This window comes from Lepisma saccharinum, chromosome 23 (assembly GCF_977018435.1).
Source record: "Lepisma saccharinum chromosome 23, izLepSacc3.1, whole genome shotgun sequence".
Taxonomy (NCBI): Eukaryota; Metazoa; Arthropoda; class Insecta; order Zygentoma; family Lepismatidae; genus Lepisma; species Lepisma saccharinum.
In genome coordinates, this window is record NC_139251.1 from 30,965,274 (window position 1) to 30,981,180 (window position 15,907).

Here is a 15,907-nt window from a genome sequence, read left to right on the forward strand (position 1 = left end):
CCTTTGATTTTTTTGCTCTAAATATACACACATGCTCTCATGTTTCGAAGATATTTTGCGATTTATATTAAGTATGACACATTTAGTGCATAATCTATGCGCAGAAAGAACTTAAAAACTTTATGTTTCAGGAGGCAAAAAGAAGCAAAAATACATTCCACTTGACATGCATGCAGGCTTTGATGTATTGTGCAGTTGGCAACACTGTCACGGAAGATTCTGAGCTCAGTTTTTGTGCGGATTGGTAGATAAAACCTGCTTCAAAGTTAGCTTAACGCGCGGCTTAGTAATTTATTTTGCTTAGAAATCCAGATTCTTACGAAGATGTAAAAAACTAATTTTCTCTTGCAAATTAGTAATATAGAAACTACTTTGATAATTTTGCATTTTAAAATTTAATTTTCTTTCATATTTCAACACAAAACATTATTATCTGAAGATTGTTTGCACAGCCACCTCACACCCTCCCCAAGAGATTTTTTAAAAATAGAACTGTTCTTTCACATATTTTTTTAATTGAGAAACCTGTTGGTATATACGTCGTCTTGCATTAGTACTTGTAATTATAACGTAACATAATGACTATCAATAATTTATTTGGATTGGATTTCAAGAATTTTAGTAACAGCTTCAAATTCTTTTTTCATGCGTATTGTACGCATAGGCTAATTATGATGTGAATGTGGCAGTTTGTAAAATTCCAACACAAGAGCACATACAAATTTGGAAGGAAAGTTTTTTAAAGCTTTCTTGGTTTTTTACCACTGGCAACAACAACCAACGCAAAACCATGTTCGCTTTTAATTTTTGTTTTATGTGTTTTTTACACATAATTTATGTGTCATGTAGAAACAATAGACATAATTGCACAACCATAAATGTAGTAAACAAATTAGCAATGCTGCCAGCTCTGTTGCTCACTTAATTGGCACTTTCAAACTGCACTAACTGACATCACTTTACAAGACTACTTCAAGCCTGCTTTTTGGGCCTTTGGAATGAGCCAAAGGTTGGCACTTTCACATTACGGAAAACAGTCCTGAGTTAACCTCTGATGGGAGCTACAAAACCTGATGTGACGGCCACCAATGATTCGGTTATGTGGAAAACTGTATGTATATTAATTTCATGGCTCTGCATTTACGTGACTGAGGGTACAATTCTGTTAATTTGTTGTCATACTACTAATGACACAAATCAGGAATAGAAAAATACAGGGTGCTCAGATGCCATGGTTCCTGAAAATTTTCACCTGGCATCTGAATTTTTAAATTATATATTTTTTTTCTCTTTTATTTCAAGTTTACAGAAAAAGATAGTACCTTTACAGGCTTTAGTGTTAGTTTCTAAATCCACTTGATACCCAGGTATGCTCATTTCACAGCTTGCAGTGGGGTAGATATGCATGTAGTTCTACATGCATATTACAAATAGTAAAGTTTTTAATTTTCTGAAACATCAAGTAGTTTAACCTTTAGCCACCCGAGCCTCTTTCGCATGTAATCCCCTTGCTGCCCGAGCTGATTTTCAGCAAAATGGCGAGTTTTATAAAAATGACTGTAGATCGGACGCCAATTGCCTTAGACACACAATTGATATATCGTTTTACTCGGAATGAACCATAGATTCGGACTATATAAAATGTATGTACATTTGGCGTATATATGGAGGGAGTCTAGGAAAGGTTGCAGGTAGGGAGCGGTCCTTCCAGTTTGGGGTGGGGGTTGCCAGTAAACAGGATATGCAGGAGGGGAGGGGGAACAAACATGTGTCACGTCTTTGTGACATATCATCAGAATCAGATTCTGATGATATGTCAGAGGGAATGTCAAGTTGTTGTTCTTCCCACTCGGAGTCCGTGTCCATTGCCTCAAGCTCATCTCGAATTTCATCTGAACGGAGATCACTTGGAGAAGCCATGGTGGACTATAAGCCTCTTGGAAACAATGCAGGCACTATTAGCACTAATGGCACTTGAACAGCTTGTTCCCACAAACACACACACTCACAAGCTAATTGATGAGGTCGTATAACAAACTTCACACAAAACAAGCCAACTGATGCAAACACGAAACCACCACTGCTGAGATACAGGATGTTGCATCTGCGGCACCTTTCTATTTTTAGACAATGCAGGTCACATTGCAGCAACTTGAAAAACATGTGCTTGGCAACAAAGACCTGTTTTCGTCTTGCTTTCGAACTTTTCTTTGTAATAGCGCAGTTTTTCGCAACCCCTCTCCTCTCCCCCTCCTTGTGGCGACACGGGGAAAATTCCTTGTGACCTTGGGTACTGAAAAGCAAACTTTTCACCAGTCTAGTTTCCAGTGGTGGAAGAAAAGAATTGTTAACAAATCCAGCCTTTGTTTGTCAGAATTATTTTTCCTTTGTGAGGAAGCCGCACAAAAAAATAACATTTTCAAGGTTTTCTTGCTAGACACCAAGACGTGCAAGAGTCATAATTGTTTAATATGTGTGTTAACAATAACGTAAAAGAAGAAAATCGCAAATCCAGCCAAAAAATAGCAACATTTATAACGTAAAAACTACAAGCATGCAAGAGGATCTCTATCAAGATGCTTGGGATGCAAGGGGTTCCATGTAGGATCTCGATCGAGACGCTCGGGATGCAAAAGGTTAATACTAACATTTGCTTCAATTTTATACAATAATCACAAACACATGTAAGTTTGCTTTAAATTCATTTTATGCTCTAACAGGCTAATCAGGGCTGGGTGTCAGTGCCAAAATATGACATTATGAACCTCTAAACTCTTTACTGACATTGAAACTGAAATAGGTTAGCCGCAATTGGCAAACCACCAAAAAATCAAATTCAAATTTAATAACACAATAACTTAATATAAGATTTCTATTCATTTTGGTGAAAACTGCCACTACCTCTCAGCAACTTGAGAGCATATTAATTTGCTACCATGCTTTTCATTTGACGAAGCACAAACTTATTTAAATTACTCACATTATATTTAGAAAGTACAAGTTTAATATCAAATTAAAGCAAGTTTTGGCAACCATATGCCATCTCTAAAAGCCAGAATAAAGTGAAAAATCATCATAAACACAGTTTTGGTAACTTTTTTCGTCTTTGAGGTTTCATTACTAAACTACAATCTTAAAAATAGCTTCTTTGTATTCTTATAAGTCATTGGGTACAAAGTCTGTCCATGGCAAATTCAGCTACTTACACGACAAAACTTTCTCCAGTTCTTCATAATCACCTGATCTTCTTTTCCTGAAAAGGGCTCTTCAGATACTTTGATATGGTTCTTCAAAAGCTTCTGTCTGTGTTTCGCTTCTAACAAATGTATTAAGCTTGTGTAAATTGTGTGCGCAAGTGGGCACTTCCAAGTAATATCAATGGAAAGATGATCTATGTTCTGAAAATATCACAGAAAATGAATTAAGTTTCTAAAATCCATAACTGGAGTAGTAATGTTTACATTTTTTCTCCAAAAGAAGAAAAAGGGGAGAAAAAATCATGATAATACATTCACCCACTAATTAGAACTATACTCCCCCACCATGGTCATGTGGTCTAAGATACACGCTGAAACTATCAGTAAAGTGAAATGAATGTTGCTCTCTAAATTTTTAAGCGTTAAACAAAGGAACTGGCTTGAAGACAGAATAGCAAGCTATGGAATCATACTTTATTACAACAGAAACCAACAATGTTCGAAAAATAGATATTCACATTAATAAAAATATAGCATTTCAAGTTTGATAGGACATGGTTCTTCACTTTTGAAGATGTTTGAAGACCTCAGAAGAGTGTATCACTGCATTATTCACCTCCACGTTTCATTCAAAACAGTGTATAGCATCTCACTATAAGTATCATGAGATGGAAGAAGCTGGTAACATTCTGCTTTTCTGAAAATTTCAATTCTCACTAATGCTGTGGAAATTGTCTTTTGTTTTAACTCCTGAGCGTTGACATTACTGACACATTTTACAACCCATGAAACTTTGTAATTACTTTAGAGTTTATATGCATGGGATTTAGAACAACCATGCATTTGAATAATAATTTACAGTTATTGAGAGCATTTAAGCACTGTTTTTAGGTCACATTTCAGAAGCGCACACACTCACATTATCAGACATTCGTAGTTTGGTTTTACAATTTGAGCTTCTCAGCTAAACTTGAAACCCTTACTTCTGCAGAGAATTCACCCTTTACTATGTCATGCCTTCCCATGCATTAGTTTCAACAACTAAAATTGAGTGGGAAGGAAACTACATCAGGCAAAATCATTGACTACATTAAATAATATTGTAATAATCAAGCAAGGCTTCCATTGCCTGTATTATATCCTCACCATTGAAGTTGACTTACTGTATCTGCTGTGGTGCAGATACAATACTTTGAAGTCTACAAATAATAAATTTGTTTTTTGTATGTATCAATTGCTACTGTAAACCACATGGAATTTTAGCATAAATACTAATGTAAAATCATAGTTAAAAATAACATCACATATTTAGAAAAGACCATGGAACATCAGACCAAATATATTTATTGTACGACAGGCAGTGGACAGATTTCATGAGTTTTTTTCAAGATTTACTTGTGCTATATGTGGATTCTAAACAAACACTTGATAGCATATACAAACAAAAACTAATTAATTACTTGAAAAACAAAGAATTTCAGTGAAGATAGTAAACCTCATTAAAATGACCATCAATAACACGTGTGCTCCACTACTAATAAGGGGAATGGGTCAGAGAACCATTCCAAAAAAACAGAGCTGTAAGTCAAAGAGATCCATTCTCACCTACTTTATTTAATCTTGCTCTGCAGAGATCTTTTGAACACTTGGAAGAGAAGGATAATATTGCCTACAAAACTAAACATGTTTGTGCCTATGCTGATGACATATTAGGCACAAAATATGAATAGCCTAAAAGAAACAGGCATGAATCTGATTCAAGAAGGTAAGAAAATGGGATGGAAAATCAATGAAAGTAAAACAAAATATGTGAAAATGACAACAAGGAAAGGAAGAAACCATATACAAGATATAAAAATTGATATTCATAACTTTGGAGGGGTTAAAAGTTTTGTATACACTAGATCAGCAGTTAATAATAATAACAGAGTTAGTGAAAAGATAGAAAAATTATGATAGGAAATCAAGGATACTTTGCAAACCTCACTCTACTAAAAGCTTAATAAGGAAACAAAACACTAACAAAATAAAATTCATGGTATTATTTGGCAATATACAACAGTGGTTATGCAAACTTTTAAGAAGAATTTTTGTGCGCATTACTTGGGTTCAGAACATCACTTCAACTTACTACCACTAATCAAATAATGTTCAACTCACCTGAAGTTTGCAGGCATTAGCATCCAAAAGTTTCCTAATTTCAGAAATGAGATCTTCATCGAAATCCACAAGTTCTTCATCGGATGATATACACTCATTCTGACAGCCTGGATCTATCACACCTCTTGTTTTCTTTGAGTTTGTGACTCCTGAAGTGTTGCCAATGATCATTTGAATTCTTTCCATTAGTTTCTGCCTTGCATTGGATAACGATGAAAGCTCGTTTTCATCAGAGTCATGGTTTGACACACTTCTACTATGCAGAGAAATGTTTGGCGAATTTTCCTTACTGCTGAGTGATTTCTTGTAGAGTCTTGCACTACGCCTTCTTGGGTTTTCACATTGCAATGAAGGAACAGCTTCATTTACACATGCACTATTACTGTTATCACATACTTGCATTACATTATTACTAACTGAACTTCCTGCCTCACTATTTTCTTCTGAAGCCCCAATTAGTTTCGAGGTATGTCTCTTATGTTTAAGCCCACATTTTATTGGTGATATAATAACTTTAACAGTCTTTAAACACTTCTCTGGCACGGAAGGAACAATATAACTAGTACTATCATTACTTTCTTCGCCATCTTCAACGTGTGTGTCTTTTGATTGCATAACAGAATTATGATTTTCTTGTCTTTCTTCAAACTCCAAGTCACGTGTTTCTTTAATATTAACTCTATCAAGGAATTCATCAACTGGTTTACTCAACTTTTCTTGCAAGGTAAACAATTGTCTCTTACAAGGACTGACCATTGTATGTTCTTGTTGTGTTACAGACCATTTTCTTGACATGGTATCAGGGCTCTCCTTTGACTTCACAATATCATTATTACGGATAGAGATCAAACTGTCTGTATCTCTAGTGACTGGCGATATTTTGGATTCATTCAGTATGCCCAATTTTGACTCAAATGAAGGACTGGCTGGAATTTTGATGTAAGAACTCTTCAAATTTCCAGCCTCTGACTTCAGGATTGTTTTATCAGGCCAATGGTATGAACTACCAGCTTCTTCAGACCTCATATCAGTATCACTAATATTTGCCAGTGATTTATCATAGTCAAAATCATATTTTATAGTGTTAACCATATCAACATATTCTGATGGTTTCTTATCGAACGTGTCCACATTTGATGTAGAAGCAAGAGCGCTGTCGGGAAAACTTACAAAACTGTCGGATGTATGCTGCTTTGTCAAATATGAACTCCATTTCTTTCGCATTTGTGGTGACAGAGCACTTTTCTCTGATATAGCATCAGGAATTTCTGGGGTAACACCTAGGTTTGGCTCCACCTTCACACAGCTGTTGCTGTTGGACACAGAATTGCTTGACTTACATGAAGGTTCAAGTAGAGCTTCTGAATCATTTTGCATTGTCCTACTTCTATCTTGAGAAGGTGTGTTTCGTGTATTTTCAGCACCATCCACCAATCTGTTGGCAATACTACTGTTACTATCGAGACAATTCGACGATTCTCTCGTGCACTTGTTCAAATTCTGTGATTTGCCTTGCACATCATATGCAGGCAGCTGCATCCTCAAAGAATCATCTGGATTATTGTGGCTTTCATGTGATACCATACTATCATCAGGCCCATCTGACTTTATAACAGTGCAATCATCGCTCCTCAGTACCAAGTTATCACCATCTTCCATGTCGGAGGAAAGATGACAATCACTTGAATCACCATAGGCTGGCATACATGAATCACATGTGCTGCAAAAACTTTGAATGTCTAGTACTTCTGAGTCCTCTGACATTGAACTTTCATCCACATAAAGTTCCTCAGTAAGGGGGTACTGAGATGAATAAATAACTCTTTCTGAATTTCTCGGTTTAGCATGACTGATACTTTCATTACGTTTTGATGGCTTCCTGCTGAGTGATTTCCGTGAGGATGTAATACTGATATCTGAAGAGTCGCTATCATATGTGTCACTTGTAGTTGTGAATAACTGCTTCTTTCGAGAATGAGCTAACTTACGTAATTGGAGTGATGTAATACTTTCATCTGACTCAGTGTCACTACTGTCCATATTCCCTGAACTAGCATGGGAGTGTGAATCCAGAAAAATGCAGTCATAATTGCCTTGCATTGAATTGTTTGTAATTCCTGTTACTGGGGAAGCATTTGTTTCATTCAAATTCCACATTGGTGACCCGCACAACTCTTCCGAATTTTGATTTTGTAAGTTCTTTTGCATGTCTCTATTTACTCCTTTATTACTAGATGCAACACTTATCTGTGGTAAAGGATCGTCAGTGTTGGATATTTCTGCTTTATTACAAACCTTCTTCCCCGAAGTATCAGATTTCTGTGAAGAAATAGGTTCCTCAGAAATGTTAAAATGCTCTGAATTATCAGAAACACTAACTGATGACCTCTCTGTGGACATAGACGATGAGTTATTTATCATTCCTGCATTTCTTTTCTTCCCTTTCATTTTTTTCTTGCCTCTATTCTTCAAATAATCTGCAGCCCCTCCTGTTTGAGAAGAAACAGAACTCTTGCTTTCTCCACTTTCAGGAGTTGAATGTGTCTTAAAATTCTCCCTTGACAGTGTATGAATGAAGTTGCCACTAGAATTGCTTGAGCCTGATGGCAAATTTAATACATCACAACAACCTGTTGGCAGAGGTAAATCTGAGAGATATGATGCTCTGTTGCATTGATATGCATCGGGAGAAAGACAGTTGAAATCCATGCCCACAACACTCAAATCAGTTTTTTGGGAATATGTTAGCAAATTCATCTCACGGTTTTCCTCTGCATCTGAAAAAACATTTCTGACAGAAATAGGCAATTCTAGGCTGTAATTAGAACTGACAGCTTTCTTCTTCTCATGTTTACTATCTCCAACTTCCATTGTTTTCTCAGTGTACTTACTCTTCTTTTTACTACCAGATTGAAAATCCTCATCTTGAAACACGTCCTCCTTATAATCATCGATATCACTAATCTCATGTCCATTTATGTTGTTTTTCAGTTTCTTTTTCTTATGCTTAATGCCTACAATTTCCTTTGGTTTCTCAGTGTACATGCTCTTCTTTTCACCACCTGATTGAAAATCATAATCTTGAAACACGTCCTCCTTATAATCATCAATATCACTAATCTCATGCCCATTTATGTTGTTTTTCAGTTTCTTTTTCTTATGCTTACTCTCTTCAACATCCATTGCTTTCTCAGTGTACTTACTCTTCTTTTTACTACCAGATTGAAAATCCTCATCTTGAAACACGTCCTCCTTATAATCATCAATATCACTAATCTCATGTCCATTTATGTTGTTTTTCAGTTTCTTTTTCTTATGCTTAATGCCTACAATTTCCTTTGGTTTCTCAGTGTACATGCTCTTCTTTTCACCACCTGATTGAAAATCATAATCTTGAAACACGTCCTCCTTATAATCATCAATATCACTAATCTCATGCCCATTTATGTTGTTTTTCAGTTTCTTTTTCTTATGCTTACTCTCTTCAACATCCATTACTTTCTCAGTGTACATGCTCTTGTTTTTACTACCAGATTGAAAATCATCACCTTGAAACACGTCCTCCTTATAATCATCGATGTCACTAATCTCATGTCCATTTATGTTGTTTTTCAGTTTCTTTTTCTTATGCTTAATGCCTACAATTTCCTTTGGTTTCTCAGTGTACATGCTCTTCTTTTCACCTCCTGATTGAAAATCATAATCTTGAAACACGTCCTCCTTATAATCATCGATATTACTAATCTCATGCCCATTTATGTTGTTTTTCAGTTTATTTTTCTTATGCTTACTCTCTTCAACATCCATTGCTTTCTCAGTGTACATGCTCTTGTTTTTACTACCCGATTGAAAATCATCACCTTGAAACACGTCCTCCTTATAATCATCAATATCATTAATCTCATGTTCATTCATGTTGTTTTTCAGTTTCTTTTTCTTATGCTTAATGCCTACAATTTCCTTTGGTTTCTCAGTGTACATGCTCTTCTTTTCACCACCTGATTGAAAATCATAATCTTGAAACAAGTCCTCCTTATAATCATCGATATCACTAATCTCATGTTCATTCATGTTGTTTTTCAGTTTCTTTTTCTTATGCTTACTCTCATCAACATCCATTGCTTTCTCAGTGTACATGCTCTTGTTTTTACTACCTGATTGAAAATCATCACCTTGAAACACGTCCTCCTTATAATCATCGATGTCCCTAATCTCATGTTCATTCATGTTGTTTTTCAGTTTCTTTTTCTTATGCTTACTCTCTTCATCATCCATTGCTTTCTCAGTGTACATGCTCTTGTTTTTACTACCCGATTGAAAATCATCACCTTGAAACACGTCCTCCTTATAATCATCAATATCACTAATCTCATGTCCATTTATGTTGTTTTTCAGTTTCTTTTTCTTATGCTTACTCTCTTCAACATCCATTGCTTTCTCAGTGTACATGCTCTTGTTTTTACTACCAGATTGAAAATCATCACATTGAAACACGTCCTCCTTATAATCATCGATGTCACTAATCTCATGTCCATTTATGTTGTTTTTCAGTTTCTTTTTCTTATGCTTAATGCCTACAATTTCCTTTGGTTTCTCAGTGTACATGCTCTTCTTTTCACCTCCTGATTGAAAATCATAATCTTGAAACACGTCCTCCTTATAATCATCGATGTCACTAATCTCATGTCCATTTATGTTGTTTTTCAGTTTCTTTTTCTTATGCTTAATGCCTACAATTTCCTTTGGTTTCTCAGTGTACATGCTCTTCTTTTCACCTCCTGATTGAAAATCATAATCTTGAAACACGTCCTCCTTATAATCATCGATATTACTAATCTCATGCCCATTTATGTTGTTTTTCAGTTTATTTTTCTTATGCTTACTCTCTTCAACATCCATTGCTTTCTCAGTGTACATGCTCTTGTTTTTACTACCCGATTGAAAATCATCACCTTGAAACACGTCCTCCTTATAATCATCAATATCATTAATCTCATGTTCATTCATGTTGTTTTTCAGTTTCTTTTTCTTATGCTTAATGCCTACAATTTCCTTTGGTTTCTCAGTGTACATGCTCTTCTTTTCACCACCTGATTGAAAATCATAATCTTGAAACAAGTCCTCCTTATAATCATCGATATCACTAATCTCATGTTCATTCATGTTGTTTTTCAGTTTCTTTTTCTTATGCTTACTCTCATCAACATCCATTGCTTTCTCAGTGTACATGCTCTTGTTTTTACTACCTGATTGAAAATCATCACCTTGAAACACGTCCTCCTTATAATCATCGATGTCCCTAATCTCATGTTCATTCATGTTGTTTTTCAGTTTCTTTTTCTTATGCTTACTCTCTTCATCATCCATTGCTTTCTCAGTGTACATGCTCTTGTTTTTACTACCCGATTGAAAATCATCACCTTGAAACACGTCCTCCTTATAATCATCAATATCACTAATCTCATGTCCATTTATGTTGTTTTTCAGTTTCTTTTTCTTATGCTTACTCTCTTCAACATCCATTGCTTTCTCAGTGTACATGCTCTTGTTTTTACTACCAGATTGAAAATCATCACCTTGAAACACGTCCTCCTTATAATCATCGATGTCACTAATCTCATGTCCATTTATGTTGTTTTTCAGTTTCTTTTTCTTATGCTTAATGCCTACAATTTCCTTTGGTTTCTCAGTGTACATGCTCTTCTTTTCACCTCCTGATTGAAAATCATAATCTTGAAACACGTCCTCCTTATAATCATCGATATCACTAATCTCATGCCCATTTATGTTGTTTTTCAGTTTCTTTTTCTTATGCTTACTCCCTTCAACATCCATTGCTTTCTCAGTGTACATGCTCTTGTTTTTACTACCCGATTGAAAATCATCACCTTGAAACACGTCCTCCTTATGATCATCAATATCAGTAATCTCATGTTCATTCATGTTGTTTTTCAGTTTCTTTTTCTTATGCTTACTCTCTTCATCATCCATTGCTTTCTCAGTGTACATGCTCTTGTTTTTACTACCCGATTGAAAATCATCACCTTGAAACACGTCCTCCTTATAATCATCAATATCACTAATCTCATGTCCATTTATGTTGTTTTTCAGTTTCTTTTTCTTATGCTTACTCTCTTCAACATCCATTGCTTTCTCAGTGTACATGCTCTTGTTTTTACTACCAGATTGAAAATCATCACCTTGAAACACGTCCTCCTTATAATCATCGATGTCACTAATCTCATGTTCATTCATGTTGTTTTTCAGTTTCTTTTTCTTACGCTTAATGCCTACAATTTCCTTTGGTTTCCCAGTGTACTTACTCTTCTTTTCACCACCTGATTGAAAATCATAATCTTGAAACAAGTCCTCCTTATAATCATTTAAATCACTAATCTGATTCATGCTGTTTTTCAGTTTATTCTTCTTCTTCTTCTTCTTAAGCTTACTGTCTCCAGCCTCCTCTGTTCTCTCATTGTACTTCTTCTTTTTACCACCTGCCTGAAATTCATCACCTTCTTCCTCAAAGAAATTGCTCTCTTTAGAATGGCATCCTTTTAGTGAAAGTACTTCTGTGTCAATTCCACTGCAGATGTTCTCATTGTCCTGCCTACCTTGATATTCCATTTTATCTCTCTTTTTTTTCTTCTTTTTACGCATGCTTGAGGTGCTGGGGATGGTGTTATGTTCCAGACTACCACTGTCACACTGTGATGACATTTCACCTTTAGAGTGCATATCTTGTGTGTCGTTCTTCTTCCTCTTATGCATGCTTGACATGTTTGTGTCCTTCTCGGGATTATCACAATCACACTGTGATGTCATTTTACTTTCATAGTGTATACGTTGTTTGTGCTTCTTTTTTTTCTTCTTCTTCTCTTTGGTTAGTGTCTTTCTTCCCAAATCAGCTTCATCACCCATATATTTTATCAAAGATTCATCCAGCGACTTTTCTTCTTTCTTTATCGGGTTTTTCCATGGAGTGGAAAAGTCATCTGCATTTATTACATCATCTTCACGTTGTAGAGGTTCAACTTTCCAAGGTGTGAATCTGTATTTTACATTTCCTTTAACAGAACGCTCTTTTGCAGTCTGGCATTCTTGGATCAGTTCATTCCAATCTGCAGCTAAGGATTTACTCTTCCTCTGTATTTTCTTTGCAAGAACAGATATTTTATTCTTCTTCATTGCTCTGTACTACTCTTGTCACAAGAAAATATATATTCTCTTTAACACATCAGCAGGAATTTTCTTCCGTACGATATGTACATTTTCCTTCCTTGAGTGAAAACAACTGAAAACAAAAATTCAAGATATTAGAATCAACATACCAAACCTTAGATGTACATTCTACAGTGAAAATTATCTGCCACTCTCATTTTGGATTTAGTTCTTTTTTTATTTTTTGAAAAATATTTTCAATAATACCACAGAAGTAGAAATGCAATGAACCAACTGTGTGTCTATAACACTGAGTTTCTGACTTTTTCTTAACTTGTAAGGACACACTTATGGGTAAAAATTACCCAGTTATTATCCAATTATTATCTGAGGCCACCTTTCTCGGTGCCTTTCGAATGAACCATTCCAAGTGATGGGACCTTGAATCAGATGTCAGTTCGTTAGTTCCACTTGCAGGGCCATGGAAAAACTGCCCGAGTAAATTTCACCCAACGCACGCTCATATGTTTGTTTGGTATTTCAACATGTTATTTTTTCTCGTTTTTATCAATTCAAATGTTCAAAATTAATAAAATTACATTAATCAATGAAGGATTACTAATTACATGCTTTAAAAAAAATTAGACTCATGAAGTAATTTTTTTTTTTTTTTTTTTTGCCCAGCATGTGACCTTACGTTATGGCAGAAAACTGTCTTCTTACAATCTTTCTTTTTCTATTTTTTTCTGAACTTTATCTTTGCATAATGAAATAAAAACATTCAAACTTAATAAAATTAAGTTAATCACTGAATATTATATTATTTACATGTAAAAAAAGTAAAGTACTCCCCCGTGCTTTGCACTATGCCATGAAGGCATATAGGGGGCGTGGAGTTAGGGCCCAACACTTTCTTGATCACCCCAAAGGTGGGGGTGATGTGATCAGCACCATGCTCCTGGCTGCCTTTACCCCCAGAGTTTCCTCCACGTACCTACTTTACGCTGGGTAGACACCGGAGCCACTTGAACAGGTGGAAAAAATCCCAGTTCTCCATCGCCAGGGATTGAACCCGGGTTTCTTGCATGGTACTCAGACACCCTAACGACTGAGCTACTGCGGCACATCTACATGCTTTGAAATAATTAAAATTCAGACTTAAAAGGCAATTTTCTTCTGGGTATTTTTTACCCAGCACACATCCTGTCACGTTAAATGAAGTGTTAAGAAATCTGTATTAGAGCGACTAACTATAGATTTTATCTGAGATTGTCTTGGTTTTAAAAGAATGAACTAAAAGTTATTGAGACAAGATGGGTATGTGAACAGTGAGGAAAAAAATTAACTGCAATGGGGGTGAGTGAAGGGAAGCACAGACCAACTTAATAAAAAAATATATATACAATTTCCATCCTTTCCTATGAATACATGATGAGTGAGTTCAATTTGCCCTATATCTTGTGTGAGGTAACAGCAGAGGGTGGGGGGAGGGCTATGATTTAAGGTAGGAAACGTTTCCACTGTACTGACTGCTGCGAAAGGAAGACCGTTCACTTCAGAGGTGTGGAAACAACTGAAAGACTGTCAGAGAAAAGGTAGGAACACCTCTATGTTTTCGTGGGAATAGTGTAGATCAGTGGTACTGGAACTGTGGTACACGTACCCCCAGGGGTACATTAACGACTTGAAGGGAGTATGCGATCAGCTCGGAAGAGAAATGTCGAGAATACCCAATCGACATTTTTGCTGCAGGTGTGTAGAGCAGACTTCATAGCTTTAATGCTCAACACGAAAATAAGGCTGATTTTGTCACTGACACACTTATCTTCATTCGAAATCTATAATAGACTAAATTTGGAGCCAAATCTCCGCTTGAAAGTTACAAGTGCAAGTGCACAACCAGACATCAAGAAACTGTGTCAAGCTATGCAGGCACATACTGTTCACTAGAACCTCTGAGGATTTACAATAAAAAACTGCAAAATTGTGATCACAGTTTGTTTACAAACTAATTTTTGTTCTTGACTTTTTTTCAATTTTTTTATGTATACTTCTTAGCATACACATATTTCAAATTTTTATTTTTGTAATTAATTAAAAAGATTGTAAACTTAGAAACATACAATAAAATAATATATGTAGGGTTTCTTGTTTACCATTTTGCAGGTACACACCTCGAACATATCAAAAATGGCCCACCAATCAGGCAGCCAAAAAAATTCAACCAAAACCCACTATTCGGAGAAATCCTATGGTGGGGGTACATTACACGTTTAGTTATGATTAAGGGGTACAATGAGAAAAAAAGTTTGCGAATCGCTGGTGTAGATAGGTTACCTAGTGCTTCCCCAACCATTATCATGCTGGTAAGGAAAATAATTCAAAATTTTTAAAAAAGGCGGCACCCAGTGCATGGGTTACGGAGGGTTAAAGGAAGTAGCAGTTTTTTTTCTTCTTTCTTTAAAATCGAAGCCCCTGTGGCTTGCACAATCGACCAAGTTAATGAATAATGTAAAAAAATATTGCATGTAACAGTAGCCCACAGCATTACAGTTGCAAAATACTTTTTTAACCTTTAATTTTTTATAATTTCTTCCCTATTACTTTCAAGGTTCATTCTTTTCCAATGTATGGCCATCCCAAAGTCTGTCAAATCGTAGTATCTCCCTGCCTTCAACACCCTTTGGTGGCATGTTGACAAAACATGTGACCAATCACCCTGGCCAGGGAATAGCCACGGGAAGCAATGTTCAAAACTGAAAACACACAACCTTGAACCATTCAATGAGAGGCTACTTTATATGAAGGAAAAGTCCCCCTCCCCCTCAATCTGCAGTGCCTTATACAACAGTCTGGTACCAGCAGCGAGGTCTCCTGACGTACTCAACTGTTGTGAACTGCATGATCAAGTGTCCATGTATAGTATATATTGCCAGCATTGTAGCAGATCAACCAAGCAGGTCCCAATTTTTACATTTTAAAATATACTATGAAGTTTCAAGCACAATAGAAATGCAGAAATATGATTGCTGACATACATACAATATACTACATGAAGATAAAATGTTTCAGAGCATTGGATCTACTATAAGACATCTAACACGTCCATAGACACATCTGCCAAAAATAGTTGGTAACACTAAATGGCCACAGTCACATTTCCTACAAATGTTTTGCAAAGTTACCGTTTTTTGGGCACTAAAACTTTTGTTTGTTTGTTCTTGCACACATATTTCTCCCTCTCTCTGTGCGTTTCTTTTTTCCCTTAGTTGAACAGCTTCAAAAGATACCGCTCATGGCTCACAAGTTTGAAAAGAAAGCCATCATTTCCAAAGGAAGACCAACTCCACATATTCCTGAATTGTGGCAGCTGGCAAAGGCTTCAGATG

General features: G+C 35.9%; 1 protein-coding gene across 5 annotated transcripts in view; it reads right to left on the minus strand.

Annotated features, from left to right (window-relative positions):
• LOC145977713 (uncharacterized) overlaps positions 1–15,907 on the minus strand; it is a 64,925-nt gene that overhangs the window by 30,576 nt on the left and 18,442 nt on the right. For 4 of the 5 annotated variants that reach the window (XM_083109944.1, XM_083109947.1, XM_083109945.1 and 1 more), the window contains exons 2-3: positions 5,358–12,651; positions 3,207–3,398 (exon numbers count right to left, since the gene is read on the minus strand). In XM_083109944.1, coding sequence (XP_082966070.1) covers positions 3,207–3,398; positions 5,358–12,545 — 7,380 coding nt within the window. In that variant the 5' untranslated portion in view covers positions 12,546–12,651. The remainder of the gene's footprint in view (positions 1–3,206; positions 3,399–5,357; positions 12,652–15,907) is intronic. The other variant, XM_083109948.1, reaches the window with a different exon arrangement.